The sequence below is a fragment of the Pelophylax lessonae genome (genome assembly GCF_965119305.1).
Source record: "Pelophylax lessonae genome assembly, chromosome: 3".
NCBI lineage: Eukaryota > Metazoa > Chordata > Amphibia > Anura > Ranidae > Pelophylax > Pelophylax lessonae.
Genome location: NC_138770.1, coordinates 419,695,353 through 419,712,424, shown reverse-complemented (window position 1 = coordinate 419,712,424; position 17,072 = coordinate 419,695,353). Strand labels below are relative to the sequence as shown.

At 41.4% G+C, this 17,072-nt stretch overlaps 1 protein-coding gene across 1 annotated transcript in view; it reads right to left on the bottom strand.

Moving 5' to 3' along the window:
• Positions 1–486: 486 nt before the first annotated feature.
• The window catches only part of RNF217 (ring finger protein 217), a 144,901-nt gene continuing 128,315 nt past the window's right edge, over positions 487–17,072 (bottom strand). Inside the window, exons 4-6 of the mRNA XM_082252273.1 lie at positions 13,056–13,257; positions 10,111–10,182; positions 487–1,699 (exon numbers count right to left, since the gene is read on the bottom strand). Coding sequence (XP_082108399.1) covers positions 1,626–1,699; positions 10,111–10,182; positions 13,056–13,257 — 348 coding nt within the window. The 3' untranslated portion in view covers positions 487–1,625. The remainder of the gene's footprint in view (positions 1,700–10,110; positions 10,183–13,055; positions 13,258–17,072) is intronic.

The following is a 17,072-nucleotide window of genomic DNA, read 5'->3' as shown; positions in this document are numbered from 1 at the left end:
TGGGTCATGTATGGCTTTGGGTGCATTGTAATCCTTTGGCAGCCCATTCATAATGGATGCCCTGCCTTTGTACAACACTCAATAATGCATGACTCGACACACTGCTTAAGTGTGAATGGGCCCTTAATGTCCATAGGCTAGCCACATGTTTACATTGCATTTACTGTAGTCATGTTAGGAAAGAGGCTGGCTGCTAGGAGTTACTCCACACTACATATCTTCACTGTGATTTCCACTATAATAGTATACTTGCATTTGAATCCCCCCCTCTAATGTTTTTGTAGTAAAACCTTAACGCGTACACTGCTGGTCCCCTCCAGAAGTCACAAGACTTTGCATTGAACTCAGAAGGGTACATATATCAGTTCTGGCTGATAGGAACAGTAGTACACATAATTTTTTTCAAAATGATAGAAGGAAAAACCTGCAGCAACCAGCCTCCAACTGTCATACCTCAATGCAGTGAAGGAGAAAAAAAAACAAAAAACTAAGAGATGGACAACAAAACCATTGTTTTTTTTGTCAGGCACAATAATAAATATGGCTCACTTGTGTAACTAACAAGAGCAAACTGCAAAGGTAATTGTAATACAGGTCTACACAAAAGATGCCTTGATCCCTCCATCCAGGACCCAGTAGGTCTATGAAAGCTCAAAGGCTGACCTGTTCAGTGACTGTGCTGAAAACATGGCACTGTCCTGTCTTTAACACGCTTTTCTCTGTTTAAACTCACCCCAAACATTACAATCTAACTGTATTAACTTTTAGATCAATCAAAACTAATATGGCTGTGTTGTGGTACAAAATGTGTATCCAATCAGGCAGGACCTTGCACTACGCTTATGGTAATTCTAGCGTTGTGGTGAGCTTACTGATTAGGAAGTGTGATATACAAGTAAATGTGATCATAACATTGTATTGTATTTAAAAGTCAAATTGGGAATAGGTGATACAGAATGGTGCTTAGTGTTTTTATCACCTAACAACAAAATAATAATTGTTTAAACACCGACATATCGCTTCTGTCAAAAGCTAGCTTGTACACCATACATTACAAATTTTTACTGCAACTGTTTGTTGTAATGTTGTCTTAGTTATACACATACAGAATGCGTAAAGAGCTCCACATGAACTTCAATGCTGATGATGCTTGACCAAGTTTGCCCTGTACAATTACAGGATTCTTTAAGATTTCTTCAGTAATTGGTACTGGAGTTTTCCTTACATAGATCGGTTCTTTGACAAAGGCTTTAGGAGGAGAGGCGGGATTTGTCAAGTCTTCACGTTCCAACCAGAGTATTCATTTGATTGTCTAACCAATGGGAATCTAGTCTTTAGCCTACACTTCTAGGAAGGGAATGGCAATTCAAATAATGTTCCAAAATAAACATACAAATATTACAAATAAAAAAGAAGCAGCAATTCTGGGCATATCCAGCTGGGAGTGCACCATGAAGAGGTGGCTTTATGGTCTGCCTTTGGGGGTGGTACAGAAAGCAAAGCATCACATGGTACTGTGCTCTACAGTCCATCTTCTGGAATTCGGTGTTTTATTGATGATAAAACTCCAGTACACAGTATTACCCCCCACAGGTCTGTTTCAAGCTTTAGGCGGTCCCCTATCCTTACCACGGCATACCCGTCCGTGTCCTTTTCCGTTTCTTTTTACAAAGGCAGTAGATAGGCAATCCAAATAACCCTAAAAAGAAATCAGTTTGGATTAAGAAGCACCGATTTGCTTTATCATCATCACTAGAAATGGTATTAACATCAATCTGATCTCATACAGTTAGATATAAATGTATACTACAGTATAATCCTTCATCAATTAGTGTTTTTAAGCTCAATGAATAAAATGAAAAGAAAATAGCCACACTTACATTAAAGTGGTTGTTAGGGCACTATGTAATCTTTACATCATCCCCTCTGTTAGATTACAAACTGTATCCCAGTGCCTGTTCTTAATTAAAAAAAAAAAAACACAATTTCTACCTATCGGCCATCACGTGATTCCCGACTCTCTTCTATCCCCGGCTGGCATCTCCAGGGGCGGGGCCAAGAACCTCATCTGGTGTCAGCTGGGGAGGCAAGAGCCAGGAGTCACATGACGGCCGGGCGGCGCTGTGAAAACAGGGAGAAATCAGCTTTTTTTTTTTTTAATAAGGACAGGCACTAGGATACAGTTTGTAATCTAACAGAGGGGATGATGTAAAGATCACATAGTTATGTAGCAGCTGGGAGGGGAGCAGAGCGGCGCTAGTTAGCTGACAGGTAGGGAGGGGGGAGGAGGACAGAGAGAGACAGAGGAGAGCTGCAGATAGCTGCGGATGACGGAGGCACATAAACTAACCACGGTGTCAGGGCTCAGCAGCCACGATACACCGTGGTCAGTGCACAGGGAGGAGGGAAGAAACTGGCAGGATCAGCCAGGTATTTTAGGTAATAGAAGGGGCCAAATTACACAGCACAAGCACTGTTTTGTATATTATGTTTTAAGGGAACAGGATCGTTTTTTTTTTTTTCCAAGAACAAAACGCTTTTATTTTCTATTGCATATTGTTCCAAGTCACTTCTGTCCAGCACAAGAACTTCTATTTCCCAACTACACATCATCTGCTGTGGTGGCTCCCATCACTATTGGTGTCTCTATGGAGCCTCTATGGCTACACCGCTGTGTAACACCACTCTGTGCACCAACATGCACGGGCAGCACAGATTAGCTGGAGACAAAGACATTTGATCTGCCCACTTGACTGACAGAACAGCCCGACCTTGACTTTTAATAGAGAAGCAGAAAATAAATAAAACCATGCTTGCATGGGCACTTAAAAGGAGAAGTACAGTCAGAGCTCGTTTGGCTGTATTTCTCCTGTGGACTACAGGAGTGCAGTTCATTCTGACCCAGTTTTAGCAGACAATGGGCTGAAGCCCGCAGTCTAATGATGTCAAAGAGCCGGTCCAGGATGTGGAAAGATGGCAAATATATATACGGAATCGGCCCACAACCCTGAAACAACACCTGACTCAGCCTGAGCCAGCTGCTCCTTCCACAGCTCAGTGCTCCAGAGAGTGTGGGGGGCAGAGCAAAAAGCGGTGACTGACAAGTCACCAGCTCTCTGCTCATGAAGCTCTGAGAACCGAGCGATCAGTGGTGTTTGATCGCTCGGTTCTCCGTCTTAAGAGCCGGCAGGGGACAGATGCGGCATCGCACTGATGCGGCATCCACCTAGGTAAGTATGATTCTTAAAAAAATAATTCCTATACTTCTCTTAAGGCGACCTGAAGTACTCAGGGGACATGTAACCCCACCATCAGGGCTTTTTAGTGAACTTATGTGTGCATTCCCCGACTGGAAGTGGCGGGAAGAGCCGCACCTGATCACAGAGTGGGGGACATGTTATAAAGATATGAAAAACCTTTAGAAGCGTCTTTAAGAATGAATGACAATAAAAACAGTGCAAATAGATGTATACATAAATGCTATTTGATACAAGAAGGTATAAACACTGCAGCATAATAATTTTAAATAAATATTCTTATTTGTTTCACAGAACAAATTACTTTAGTGCATGAGAAGCATTTGAATAGAATGTAGATTTAAAGCTAAAAACGAAACTTTCAGTTTTAACTGGCTAAATACATTCCAAGGTGTATCAAAACAAAATAATGTTCAAACTCTTTACAACTTGTGCCCTTTAAAAATTTGCCTCATTCTCAGTAGAAAAGCCTGTGTCCTGCCATAATGGAACAAAGTGAGATTTTTGCTCTGTGATCTCTTTAGCGCAAGTGTGACACTCATTCCTGCTGAGTCAGAGCTCTCCACTCAGCAGGGAGCATGAGCTTTGCTGATTGCTGTAGTATGACTAAGGTGACATGCTGGATTTCTACAACTTTTCACACACAGTGCAAGAGTGCCATTATTCAGCACGCTGGCAGGGGACAGCTGTGGTTGCTTCAGAAAGAAAAAAACTGTAAGATATTAAATATCTTGCTGTGATGTAACTGGAATGTATTTAGCAGATTTAAACTAAGTTCAAATGGTCCAATTTCAGGTAGCTTAGTAGGTCTACAGTATGTCTAGGAGCAAGCAAACTCCACCTAAGTAAATGTGATCTTGCAAATATGCAAACTCCAATTGTGAAATTTATAAACCACATTACCCAGTTCTAACTTAGACAGGTCATAGATGTTGTGATTTTTATTTCCTGAAACCAGGGGTTGCAGGAAAGAAGAGCTCTTGATTCCCCCATCAATACAGTAAGAGTTGATGGGGAATCCTTTCCATCCATTCCACTACTATGGGGAGAAAGGGGAGGGGGCGCCCCTGCTGAGAGATTAATGCTAGCAGCTGTAGCCCTTGGCAATGATGTAAAAACCTGTCCCTGCCGGAAGAACACAAGTGATTATTGCTAGTGGCTATAGCTGATCACAATTGCATGTAAAAATCCGGCATGCTGGTCCAATCAATCAACTTGGGTACAATCAGCCTGCCCATAGATGGTTCGAATTTCGGTCGGTCCCTGCTTAACCGGCCAAGATTTGACCCATCTATGGCCAGCTTAAATGCCATGACCATTTACAAAGCCAAATGTTAGTGCCAAGCTCTTCAGAATATATAATAAATACAGAGAATCCACTGTGATGAGAGAATTATATCTTTGTTGTTTTTGTAGGAGAGAAAATAATGATGAAGTCTCAATAAAGTCTCCAAGTTTTGAAGCCAACAAGTCATTCAACCAAGTTGTGAGAGCCAAAATGTGAAGTTGAAATTTCAGTGTAGAATGGTCCTCTTTATGATCAAAGTAGAAACACCCAGCAGATATTCCCAAAGTCAGGGATCAAAAGGCTGGGCTTGGAATTTCCCTGCTGGTTGCTACAATTTCATCCCAAAGGTCTACGGTAATTTTTTGTATTGCCTTTGCTTAAGCTCTTTGATATAATCAACAGCAACCTGGATTGTAGAGTAATCTGTTCAATATAGTATGAGATTGTAAAATGGATTTGAATATTTATTGTAGATTTTTGAACTCCCAACCATCTGTACAAGCCAAGGGGCTTCAGAAACATACAATCAACATTAGAACGCACATAAGGTGTTCAGATTATGTCCAGAAAAAAGCAGATTGACCCTGGACATCTGTCAGTGTGCACAAAGCTGAAAATAACCAACTGTCAAAATACAGAACAGGTTTTAAAATATGCAGAGCAACAAGTTGTAAGCCCATTAAGGAGCACAAAAATTGAATGATATTCCACAGACCTTGTAGTGCATTACCTTTGGCATTAGAGATAATCATGCAATGCAGAAGGAACTGTTAAATAATACACACTTTTATTTGCCCACAGACAAGAATGTCATGTTAATACACAAAGTGTGAGTTTTTAGTGCAACACTATAACAGATGATCATTACACTGAGGACTATGTGTACTGCTGTGCTCAAAATCCCAGGCCCGGAAAGTAGGGTAGTGCTGTGGAAAGGTGTCCCCAACACAGGATGAGGTCCCAAGGAGTTCCGGCGACCGCCGGAGTCCCTAAGTGGAGATGTGCCCAGAGCGGAAGTGACGAGGTGAGTCTGAGTGAGTCCTCTGTGTAATGATCCACTATTATGGTGTTGCACTACAATCTCTCACACTTATCTGTATGAACTTGACATTCTTGTCTGTGGACAAAATAAAATTGTGTATTGCCATTTTTCTCTACATCTGTTCTTACATGTTCTATGTATTATTGATTATATGGAGCCACCTAGTGGCCTTCTTGAGTACCTATATTCTTCTATACTACTAGATTTTTTCCTCTATACTGCCTTTATACTATACTGTCATTTATTTTTCCGTCTGGGCCTGGTATGGATATTGGAGAGTAGACACTTCCTTGGTACATTTGTCCCTCTCCCAACTTGGTTTTTCTGCTCTTCTACTTTTCTTTTCTTTTTCTGTCTTTCCCTCTTCTTTTTTGTCCTCGCTTTCTAGTAGGGACGTATGGAACTGGGGGAGGTCTAGGACCTATAGTTTCTTTCCGTGCTCCCATATGATGCCATGGCTAGTGGTGTGACTTCCAAGATCCCAATCAGTATATCATCTTTCAATTGCCGCGGGTTTAACACAGCTGAGAAGCGCAGTCAGATCCTTTATCACTTTCACAAGAGCCGTTCTGAAATTATTATCCTCCAGGAGACACATTTTCGTACTGGCCTTGTTCCAATGATACGCAACCGACACTACACTAATTGTTTTTTATAGCCCCAATCCTCAATCAAAATCTAAAGGTGTGTCGATTGCATTTCAGAAATCATTCAACCCTAAAGTTTTAGATACTCTTTTGGATTAAGGGGGGTGGCATATCTTTCTTAAATTGAAATATGTTTTTTTTTTTTCACAGTGGCCAACATCTACGCACCTAACCAAGAACAGGCCCGGTTTCTCTCCACTGTTCTCACCAGGTTGTCCTCATTTGGTGGTCTGTGCCACATTCTTGGTGTTGACTTCAACGTCGCTCTGTCCCCTCCCACTGATACTTCCTCCGGTAAGTCCTCTATTCCCACTACATCCCTCACACGTATTAAATCACTTTTGCATGCCAACAGCTTAGTGGATGTCTGGTGTATACAGCACCCCATGGGGAGGGATTATAGTCATTACTCAGTGGCTCATGCCTCCTATGCGAAGTTAGATTATTTTTTCATTTCTCAATCTTTGCTTGATACCCCACTACACACTTCAATAGGTCATATCCTTTGGTCAGATAATGCCCCTATACATTTGAAACTCGTGGCAACCTCCTACCGTCCGCACAAGTACTTCGTGGCTTATTAATGACAACCTTCTTCGAGACCCTGTCTGTCTGGCTGAGGCCACCAAGACTATAAATCATTTTATGTTAGATCATGCCTCAGGCCCGACACCTCTTATACGTTGGGAGGCCTTAAAATGTTTTATTAGAGGCACTCTCATTCAACAGGGCTCTTGACTGAAGAAAGCTCAAACAGCTTAGAGAGATTAATCACTTGCTAGCTACTATTGCAACCCTTGAAGCTACCCCATAAGAGAGATCTCCTGCCCTCTACTTATGTTGCTCTGGCCAACGCCCGCCGGATCTGCTCCACATTTTAAAATCTCACTCGCTGATAGCCCGCGATAAGGCTCGCGCTAATCACTATTCCTTATCATATAAATGTGGCAAACACCTGGCAAGGATTTTACACCCCAGACCCCCTCGACATTCTATCCCGTTTATCATAGATCCCATACATGGTAAGCGACATAACATGCAGGGTATCTTGGTTTTTTCCAGCAATACTACTATCACCCTCTACAACCTACCGCCTAATGTCCCTTGCAATGATTCTGCTGCCTCTCACGAACATATGCGGGCTTACATTGCAGAAACTGCACTTCCTACAATTGATCCCCTGGCCGCTTTTGACCTAGATAAACCGCTCGCTGAAATCAAATTCCTGAATGTCATTAAGGCCTTGAAGTTGGGGAAGGCCCCTGGTCCCGATGGGTATACCCCTCGGCTCTACAAGACTTTCGCACACCTTCTTTCCCCCTTGCTCACTGTGGCTTTTAACTCCATCTATAAAACCTAGTCGATTTCTGCTGCTCTGATGGCGGCTAACATATCCATCCTCCCGAAAACCTGGTTAGGACCCCTCCCAGTGCTGTAGTTACTGGCCGATATCCTTGCTGAATATCAATATTAAACTTTTTGCGAAATTACTTGCCACTTGTTTGTCTCCGTTATTGCCCAAAAAAAACAATTTACCTCACCTCACCTCATTTTCGGCCCCATTCCAGATCTCTAATGGTACTATCCAGGGGTGTCCTCTCTCTCCCCTCCTATTTGTTATAGTGATGGAACACCTGGCTTGTACTAAACGCCAAAACAAATCACCATAAACTCTCGTATGCCGATGATTTGTTAGTCTACATACAACACCCACATACCTCCCTTCCCTCTCTTTTCCATGAATTCTCTAGGTTTGGGATGTTTAGTAATTTCAAACTCAATATCTCTAAAACGGAGGCTCTCAATGTATCTTTATCGGATATTACGATGTGCCAGCTTCACTCTAATTACTCTTTCCAATGGCAATCCAAGGGGCAGGGATTAGGATTCCAGTTGACTTATCTAAATTGTATTCTCTTAATTATGCTCCTATGTTATCCCATATTAGAAAACATCTGGAATCATGGGGTAATTCCTCAATGCCTTGGATGGGCCGTATTAATATTTTAAAAATGGACATTCTCCCTAAATTGCTCTACCTTTTCAAAACCACCCCTATTCAAGTCCCTAAATCGTATTTTTCTTCTTTACGGTCTCTTTCTTTTATTTGGAATCAGGGCCTTTCTAGAGTTAGCCTTTCTAGAGTTAAATACAAGTTGCTTACCATCTCAAAATCTCATGGGGGAGTGAACTCTATCATAAAGCCACTGTGATGGCACCCATTGTGGAATGGTTTCCTCTACCCTTTTAGAAGGCCTCTATTATGGTTGAACAGGACCTCTCCCCGGTAGATCTTCAGGCCTTTATTTGGGGCTATAGCCAGGAAATCTCGCCTGCACTCCATTTCCCCGCTGACACACTCCGCACTAAAACTATGGTATACGAGGGGTCTCCGTTCTACTCTCTCTTCGGATCCATCTCCGCTCACACCATTGTTTTTTAACCTGGCCTTCCCCATGGGAGAGGGGGCCTCTGCGGTTGGTATGCTTATCCGAGCCTCGTGGCCAGTCGCGCTTAAATTTTGTGCACCCTCATCGGCCTCCTCCAGTCGCATCCCATGATAAGACCAGCTTCCTTACATCTTAAATCCTTTTTCAGAACCTTATCCCTCTCCCCTAATGTACATAGGCCACCTATGGAGTTCCAATGGATCTGTGCTCTGCGAGAAATCCCTCACCCAACCTGATCTGCCTACATACACCGTGCACTGGTCTAGGGACTTGGGTAAGACATTTACCAATGCTGAATGGCATCTCATGTTACTCGCAAGAAACAAAATTGTATCACAATGGTATAGGGATCCACAGACTTTCCATAACATTTTCCCCTCCACATCGGACACCCTGCTAGCGGTGTAACAGAGCGACAGGGACCTATCTTCATATCTGGTGGGAATGCGAGAGGATCCAACCCTTTTGGAATCAGGTATTTCTGGTTTAGAACAAAATTTATGAGACCGCTTTGAGACCCACGCCAGAAATTGCTCTTCTTTCCATGGTGCCGGATTCTGTTGCTGTCCAAAGGAGGAGCCTGCTGCATTTTTTGCTTTCAGTTGCCTGTCAGCTTATTCCATTACTTTGGAAGACGGAGCGGACTCCTCCTTTGGCCGCCTGGGTCTCTTTTTTCCCTCTCTCCTTATTTTCCTTTCTTTTACTCCCCCGCTTATACTTGAAAATTTCTTTTCTTATACAGACCTTTTTATTTGATGTCGGACAGTTTTTTTCTTTTACATCTTCTTATGAGGGATAGCCAAAAGCTTTCTCTGGTATAACTAGTTTCTTTAACTCTATATTTGTATGGCTTCATGGTTCCCAATTATTTAATATGAAACAGTCTTTGTTGAACTCCTATACACCCGAATGGTCTGTAATAATTGATTTGTTTATTGTTACAACTTTTGTACATTAATAAAAATATATTTTCACCCCTAAAAAAATAAAAATAAATAAAATTGTGGATTTTAACAGATCCTTCTGCATTGCGTGATTATCTCTAATGCCAAAGTTACTGCATTGCAAGGTCTGTGAAATATCATACAACGTGTGTGTTGTTTAATGGGCTTAAATGGTGATCATCTCAGAACGTTCATACGAGAAGTGAGCAGCCCCTGTGTTGATTTCGTTTTACCTAGCAGCACGTCTTGTTACCTTAGAGCTCGCTGTCTGAGCAACAAGTGGACCTTTTAAATAGTAGGTAAACTGTTGCATAAAAACAGGAGAATGTTAAAGTAAATGATTTGATAGATTTATATTATCTATTAGATGTAAATTTATAACAAACTATTAAAGCTAATGAAACACCAAAAGCATGGAAATATATCTGTAATATACAGCATATAGTTCTTATTCTACATGGTGCATCATCATGCATTCTTACCTATTACAACTGCAATGGCTCCCAAAGCCAAACCTAGGACAAGGAGCAAGGGTGCAATGAGTAACTTGCCGGCTAAAAAACAAGAACAGCCATTTTAAGGAATTCATACAGGATTGTTTACATATCTTTGACCACTTTTACTGATGATCACTATTTTTTCTCCCAACCCGTTTCTTGGCCAAGAGTGAATTTGATATAACAGACTTTAGGGCTGCAAAAGTATCTAAGTCTTAAAAGAAAGCTCTGAGGCCATTATACTTTGTTATAATCAGCAAGTTTTAGAGAGAGTGTGCCAGGATCAAATGCCACTCGACTCTTCTTTAGTACTGCATACGTTTACCACGGTGTTTAAAAAAGCTGAAAAGCCTTCAGAGGAAACTCCTTTGTTGCACTTTGGTTGTGATCTCTTTTTGATATGGCATGGGTCTGTCAGACCTGCAGCTCCATTGTTGAAATGAAAGACACTTCTAGCAGCTTTCAAGGTTTTAAAAACCTGGTACCATGGCATGACCACACAGACATAAAGGCTGTCTAGGGGTTACTTATATTACAAATGATTAAACCAGAATAATTGGGGGGCTGTGCACCCCTCCCCCTTCAGCTGATGAAGAATATATGCTCATTTTAAGAATTGACAGTCTAATACACAGAAATACTTCTCTTACGAACCCACAGCAGCCTGCCCTCCAGTCTCTGGTGCTAGAATATGACTGGGCACTCCTACATCTTCAAGTACAGGTCAAGATCGGCGATGATCACAGGTCCTGCATTGCATATGGCAAGAAGAGTGGTTTCAAGGTACAAGCCATTACAACCATAACTGGTTGGAAGGAGGACTGTGCGTTAGAGTAAGCATTCATGTGTATTAGGTTACCTCCATGTAAAAGGAGCATTATAGTCTTCATCAGCGTGGAAGGTGTGGGGTCAGGTGGGTGATGGGGACGGGGAATTTTGTTTCTTTTCTTTTTTTTTAATTAATGCCTAGAGTTAGGCATTAAAAATACTGTTGATCAGTGGCTGTTATGCAGTGTCAGTGCACCCTCACCCACCAGAACTAGCACACAACAAACATAAAGTGAAGCCAAGGTTTATGGGAACAGAGTCACTCCTGATTTAGATCTCCTAGGTGAAAACAAACAAGGATGGGGATTAAGTCACACACTGGTTTCCACATATACAGTATCTCACAAAAGTGAGTACTTACCTCATGTATTTGTAAATATATTATACCTTTTCTTTTCATGTTACAACACTAAGAAATGACACTTTGCTACAACGTAAAGTAGTGAGTGTGCAGCTTGTATAACTGTGTAAATTTGCTGTCCCCTCAAAATAACTCCACACACAGCCATTAATGTCTAAACTGCTGGCAACAAAAGTGAGTACATCCCTAAGTGACAATGTCCAAATTGGGCCCAATTACCAATTTTCCCTCCCCAATGTCACGTGACTTGTTAGTTTTACAAGGTCTCAGGTGTGAAAGGGGAGCAAGTGTGTTCAATTTGGTGTCATCGCTCTCACACTCTTTTATTGGTCACTGAAGTTCAACATGGCATCTCATGGCAAAGAACTCTGAGGATCTGAAAAAAATAATTGTTGCTCTACATAAAGATAGCCTAGGCTATAAGATTGCCAAGACCCTGAAACTGAGCTGCAGCACGGTGGCCAAGACCATACAGAGGTTTAACAGGACAGGTTCCATTCAGAACAGGCCTCGCCATGGTCTACCAACGAAGTTGAGTGCACATGCTCAGCATCATATCAAGAGGTTGTCTTTGGGAATTAGACGAATGAGTGTTGCCAGCATTGCTGCAGAGGTTGAAGGGGTGGGGTCAGCCTATCAGTGCTCAGACAATACGACACACATTGCATCAAATTGGTCTGCATGGCTATCGTCCCAGAAGGAAGCCTATTCTAAAGATAAGCAAGAAAGCCCGCAGTTTGCTGAGGACAAGCAGACCAAGGACATGGATTACTGGAACCATGGAACCATGTCCTGTGGTCTGATGAGACCAAGACAAAATTATTTGGTTCAGGTGGTATCAAGCGTGTGTGATGGCAACCAGGTGAGGAGTAAAAAGACAAGTGTTTCTTGTCTACAGTCAAGCATGGTGGTGGGAGTGTCATGGTCTGGGCTGCATGAGTGCTGTCGGCACTGGGGAGCTACATTTCATTGAGCGAACCATGAATGCCAACATGTACTGTGATATACTGAAGCAGAGAATGATCCCCTCCCTTCAGAGACTGGGCCGCAGGGCAGTATTCCAACATGACAATGACCCCAAACACACCTCCAAGATGACCACTGCCTTGCTAAAGAAGCTGAGGGTAAAGGTAAAATGACTGGCCAAGCATGTCTCCAGACCATAACCTTATTGAGCATCTGTGGGGCATCCTCAAACGGAAGGTGAAGGAGCGCAAGGTTTCTAACATTCACCAGCTCCGTGATGTCATCATAGAGGAGTGGAAGAGGACTCCCGTGGCAACCTGTGAAGCTCTGGTGAACTCCATGCCCAAGAGGGTTAAGGCAGTGCTGGAAAATAATGGTGGCTACATAAAATATTGACAATTTGGGCCCAATTTGGACATTGTCCATAAGGGGTGTACTCACTTTTGTTGCCAGCAGTTTAGACATTAATGGCTGTGTGTTGAGTGCTTTTAAATTGACAGCAAATTTACACTGTTATACAAGCTGTACACGCACTACTTTACATTGTAGCAAAGTGTAATTTCCTTAGTGTTGTCACATGAAAAGATAGAATAAAATATTTACAAAAATGTGAGGGGTGTACTCACTTTTGTGAGATACTGTAATTAAAAGTAAGAACAACAAGGACCCAGAGTAAGCCCCCTTAAATTGTACACTAAGGTTATGTCACATTTTTAATTTAGATGCGAACCTACACAGTACACTACTAAGCAGATAAAAAAATACATATACTCACCACAAACAGAGCCTCGCACTAATCTCCTTAGGTGCGGTCTCTCGGGGAGGTAGCGGTATTTGCATCCAAATACACTGAGGTTTGACGTGTGATCACCAAAGAAGCGCAGCTGACGATATCTCTCCCCACAACGGTAGCAGAAATTAGTGTTACACTGGGAACAGGTCATATGATCACAGCCTTCTGTTCTCTGAATGTGGACCTTGGGAAAAAAAGCATCACATTAACATATAACAAATATCCAGGTAAAGTGGGACTAATACCAACCAACAATTCCCTGTTTTTATGTGGGGCCTGCCATTACTGACCACCTCCTAGAAATGCTACTTTCCTGGCCCACTGGTTTACAAATATTGATCCCCTTATCTGAAACAAGTATGAAGAGTTATAAAGTCATAGAATATTTGGAAGTCTTTATTCACATACTTGTTCCAGGTCATTAAACACAATTCTGATAAACACAGGGTTAGCATGACTGCCATACAACATTTTTTTTTTTTTTTTAAAAGGGAGGGTCAGCAATGGCAGCCTACACATTTCTCCAATATTCACCTTCCCCTAAAAAAATGTAAACGTAAACGTGTATGAATCACACTCCATTCATTCATTGTACAGCAGGGCTTTTGACTTGCTTCCCGCTTTCCTGACCTCTACCTTGAAAGTTCTGCTAATTCTGATAATAGGAGAATAGGTGACACTCGCCTGCCATCCTAGAATGCTGTATTGGCTAGACCTAAGCTGAGTTACATAGGAGGCAGAGTCATGCTAACAAGATAGGGTAGTGAACAGGAGTGGAAAATTTTGCATTTCTTTTTTATACAAGTTTTCTTTGAGAAATGCCAAAATTTTAAATTATTTTTGTACAATAAACTTAAAAAAAAAAATCAGTACTCAGAATTCATATTATTGTAGCCAGTTCAGAATGTTTATGTTGCTTTTAAAGTAGGCACTAATGTCCAATTTTGCAAAGGTGTGGACAAAAACACTACATTAAATTTCAATAATCTAAGAGGCGAGAAGAAAGTTAAGAAAGGTTTTCATATGGACCCTTTTTTTTTATTTTTTTTTTATATGAGAATGTACTATTGGACACAGTTACACTGTATAATGGTTCATTTGAGCACAGAACACACAGAAATTGTATTGTGTAGCTAAAGTCTTTACTTTCTGCTAAAGTTAAAATGTTGCAATATTTCTTCGAAACAATGCATCCACATACAAAAAGGTGCAGGTAATTGGCTATTCAGTTGCAATATTTCTTCGAAACAATGCATCCACATACAAAAAGGCACAGGTAATTGGCTATTCAGTTGCAATATTTCTTCGAAACAATGCATCCACATACAAAAAGGTGCAGGTAATTGGCTATTCAGTTGCAATATTTCTTCAAAACAATGCATCCACATACAAAAAGGCGCAGGTAATTGGCTATTCAGTTGCAATATTTCTTCGAAACAATGCATCCACATACAAAAAGGTGCAGGTAATTGGCTATTCATATTAATGAATTTTTGTTTGACCAGAGCACACCATGAACAAGATCTGTAGTAATGGCTTAGCCTTAGAATGATATACAGTACCAGTTTTACATTCCACCAGACAGCCAGCAGAGGGGGCATTAACTCTAGTTCAGAGTTCTGTAGCTTTCCTTTCTTGATTTCAATTTCTTTGCAGTCAAAACATGAAAAAACATGATGTATGATGCGTGTTGCCATTCACACAGCATATGTAAAAATATTAAAAATATAACCATTTCTTAGATTTCTAGATGATTCCTAGGTTGTAAGCTCCAACGAGCAGGGCCCTCCGATTCCTCCTGTATTGAATCGTATTGCAACTGTACTGTCTGCCCTCATGTTGTAAAGTGCTTCGAAGACCGTTGGCACTATATAAATCCTGTTTAATAATAATTTTAAAGTGCAGTTTTATACATAAGACTTGCATGTTCAAAATGACATGCAGTGAGTAATTACATTGCAAATTTTAATGTCAGATTATTGAAAAGTGAATTATCATGCAATGCACCACCCAGGCCATAAGATCTTTAAAGTCGTTGTAAAGGCAGACCATTTTTTACTCGAATGTTTTCCTGCAGTAAAGTCTAATTAATGTCTATGTTGCCCTAGCTCCTCTGCCCCTCGCATCTCTGCATAATGTTTTATGGAGCAGGCGTGAAAGAAAATACTCTAGAGTGCCATTTGAGTTAGGGCTCTTTCACACGGGCGTTCCGTATGTCCGTTTTTCATCCCATCCGTTTGCGGATGAAAAACGGACATAATGTATCTATGTAAATACGGATGTCATGGGATGATCATCCTCTGACATCCGTTTTTTGTCAGTTCAGTTAAGTTTTTTTGAACGGAGGAGAACCCTATTTTTTCTTCCTTTCAAAAAACGGAACTGAAGCAAAAACGGATGTCAGTGGTGTCATCCGCAGACATCCGTATTTACATAGACATGCATTATGTCAGTTTTTCATCCGCAAACGGATGGGATGAAAAACGGACATACGGACCGGATGACAAGTGTCATCCGTGTCCGTTACAAAAAAAAAAAAAAAAAGGACCTGATCGGGCAAAAAAAAAAGGAACGCCCGTGTGAAAGAGCCCTAACAGCTGTGGGTCTGCAGGTCTCAGGTCTTTTACATGTAGGCCTTTCTACACAAATACACAAAGGGAGGCTTTTACAGGTAGACAACATGTATAACATACATGAAGTGTAAATATGATTTTGGTTGAAACTTATTTGTTGACAACAGGGTCTAAAAAAATAAAATAAAAAATAAATATATTTCAGATTGACTTTGGTATCAGATCTCCTAGGATACTTACAGCTGTTTAAAATAACCCATACTGATACAAATATGATGATGATGATGATGATTACCCTGCTCCTTTTGAAAATACTTGCTTCCTTGCAGGCATGTGGATACATTTACTTTACACTTACTTAAAAGATTGATTCACATCTGTGTGCTGCTGTTAAGCATGGTAATGCACAAAACTGACAGCAATGTGTTGTGATACTGTTCATTTTGAATAGCACCCAACACGCCTTGTGAGTGCATCACTACGCATGTGCATTCAATCACGCCATTACACACAGATGTGAACACCTGTGTTAACATCTGTGGTACACTGTATTAAAAAAATATGCAAGTCCATACAGTTGCGTTGTGGAGTGTTGGCAGTTGTTAAATGGACTAACTTTCTACAACGCACGTTCACATGCAAAATAATGCACTGTAAGTCGGAATCAACTCTAAGGGGTTGATTTACCAAAACTGGAGAGTGCAAAAAATCTAGTGAAGCTCTGCATAGAAACCAATCCGCTGCCATTTTTTTTTTTTTTATGAAACCTTAAAGTGGAACTTTAGGCTCCAAAATAAAAAAGGACGAACAGGCAGGATTTTGAATGCAGAAGAGACATGCTTTGTCTTGTACAGTAAGCTGCGTAAGAGTTGCTCACAGCACAAATTCAGCAATGATGACTATAACGGAACTCCTGCCCATGTGTGAAAGTAACGTCATCTCTGCCTGGCTATTGACAGTGGTCGGCAAAAAAGTGTCCCAGAAACAGCCCACCAGAAAAGATCAGTGGCTGGCAGTTCTGGGGGGACATCGCTGGATTCAAGGAGAGTATAGTTCCACTTTAAAGTGGTATTAAAGGTTTGTCTAAAAAAAAAAACAAAAAAAAAACGTCATACTTGCCTGCTCTGTGCCATGGTTTTGCACAGAGCAGCCCCAATCCTCTTCTCCTCCAGTCCCCCACTGGCGCTCCTGGTTCCTCCCCCATGACCAGTGCCCACAATAGCAAGCTGCTTGCTAAAGGGGCACTGATGTGTGCTAGCTTCTGAGCCCTGCTCTAGGAGTCCATAAGACACACAGAGCTGACTGACTGTGATTGACAACAGTGGGAGCCAATAACTCCCGCTGCTGTCTCAGCCAATGAGGAGAGGGAGCCCATGGACAGCCAAAGCTCTTATGCACATCGCTGCATCGAGCGGGGGCTCAGGTA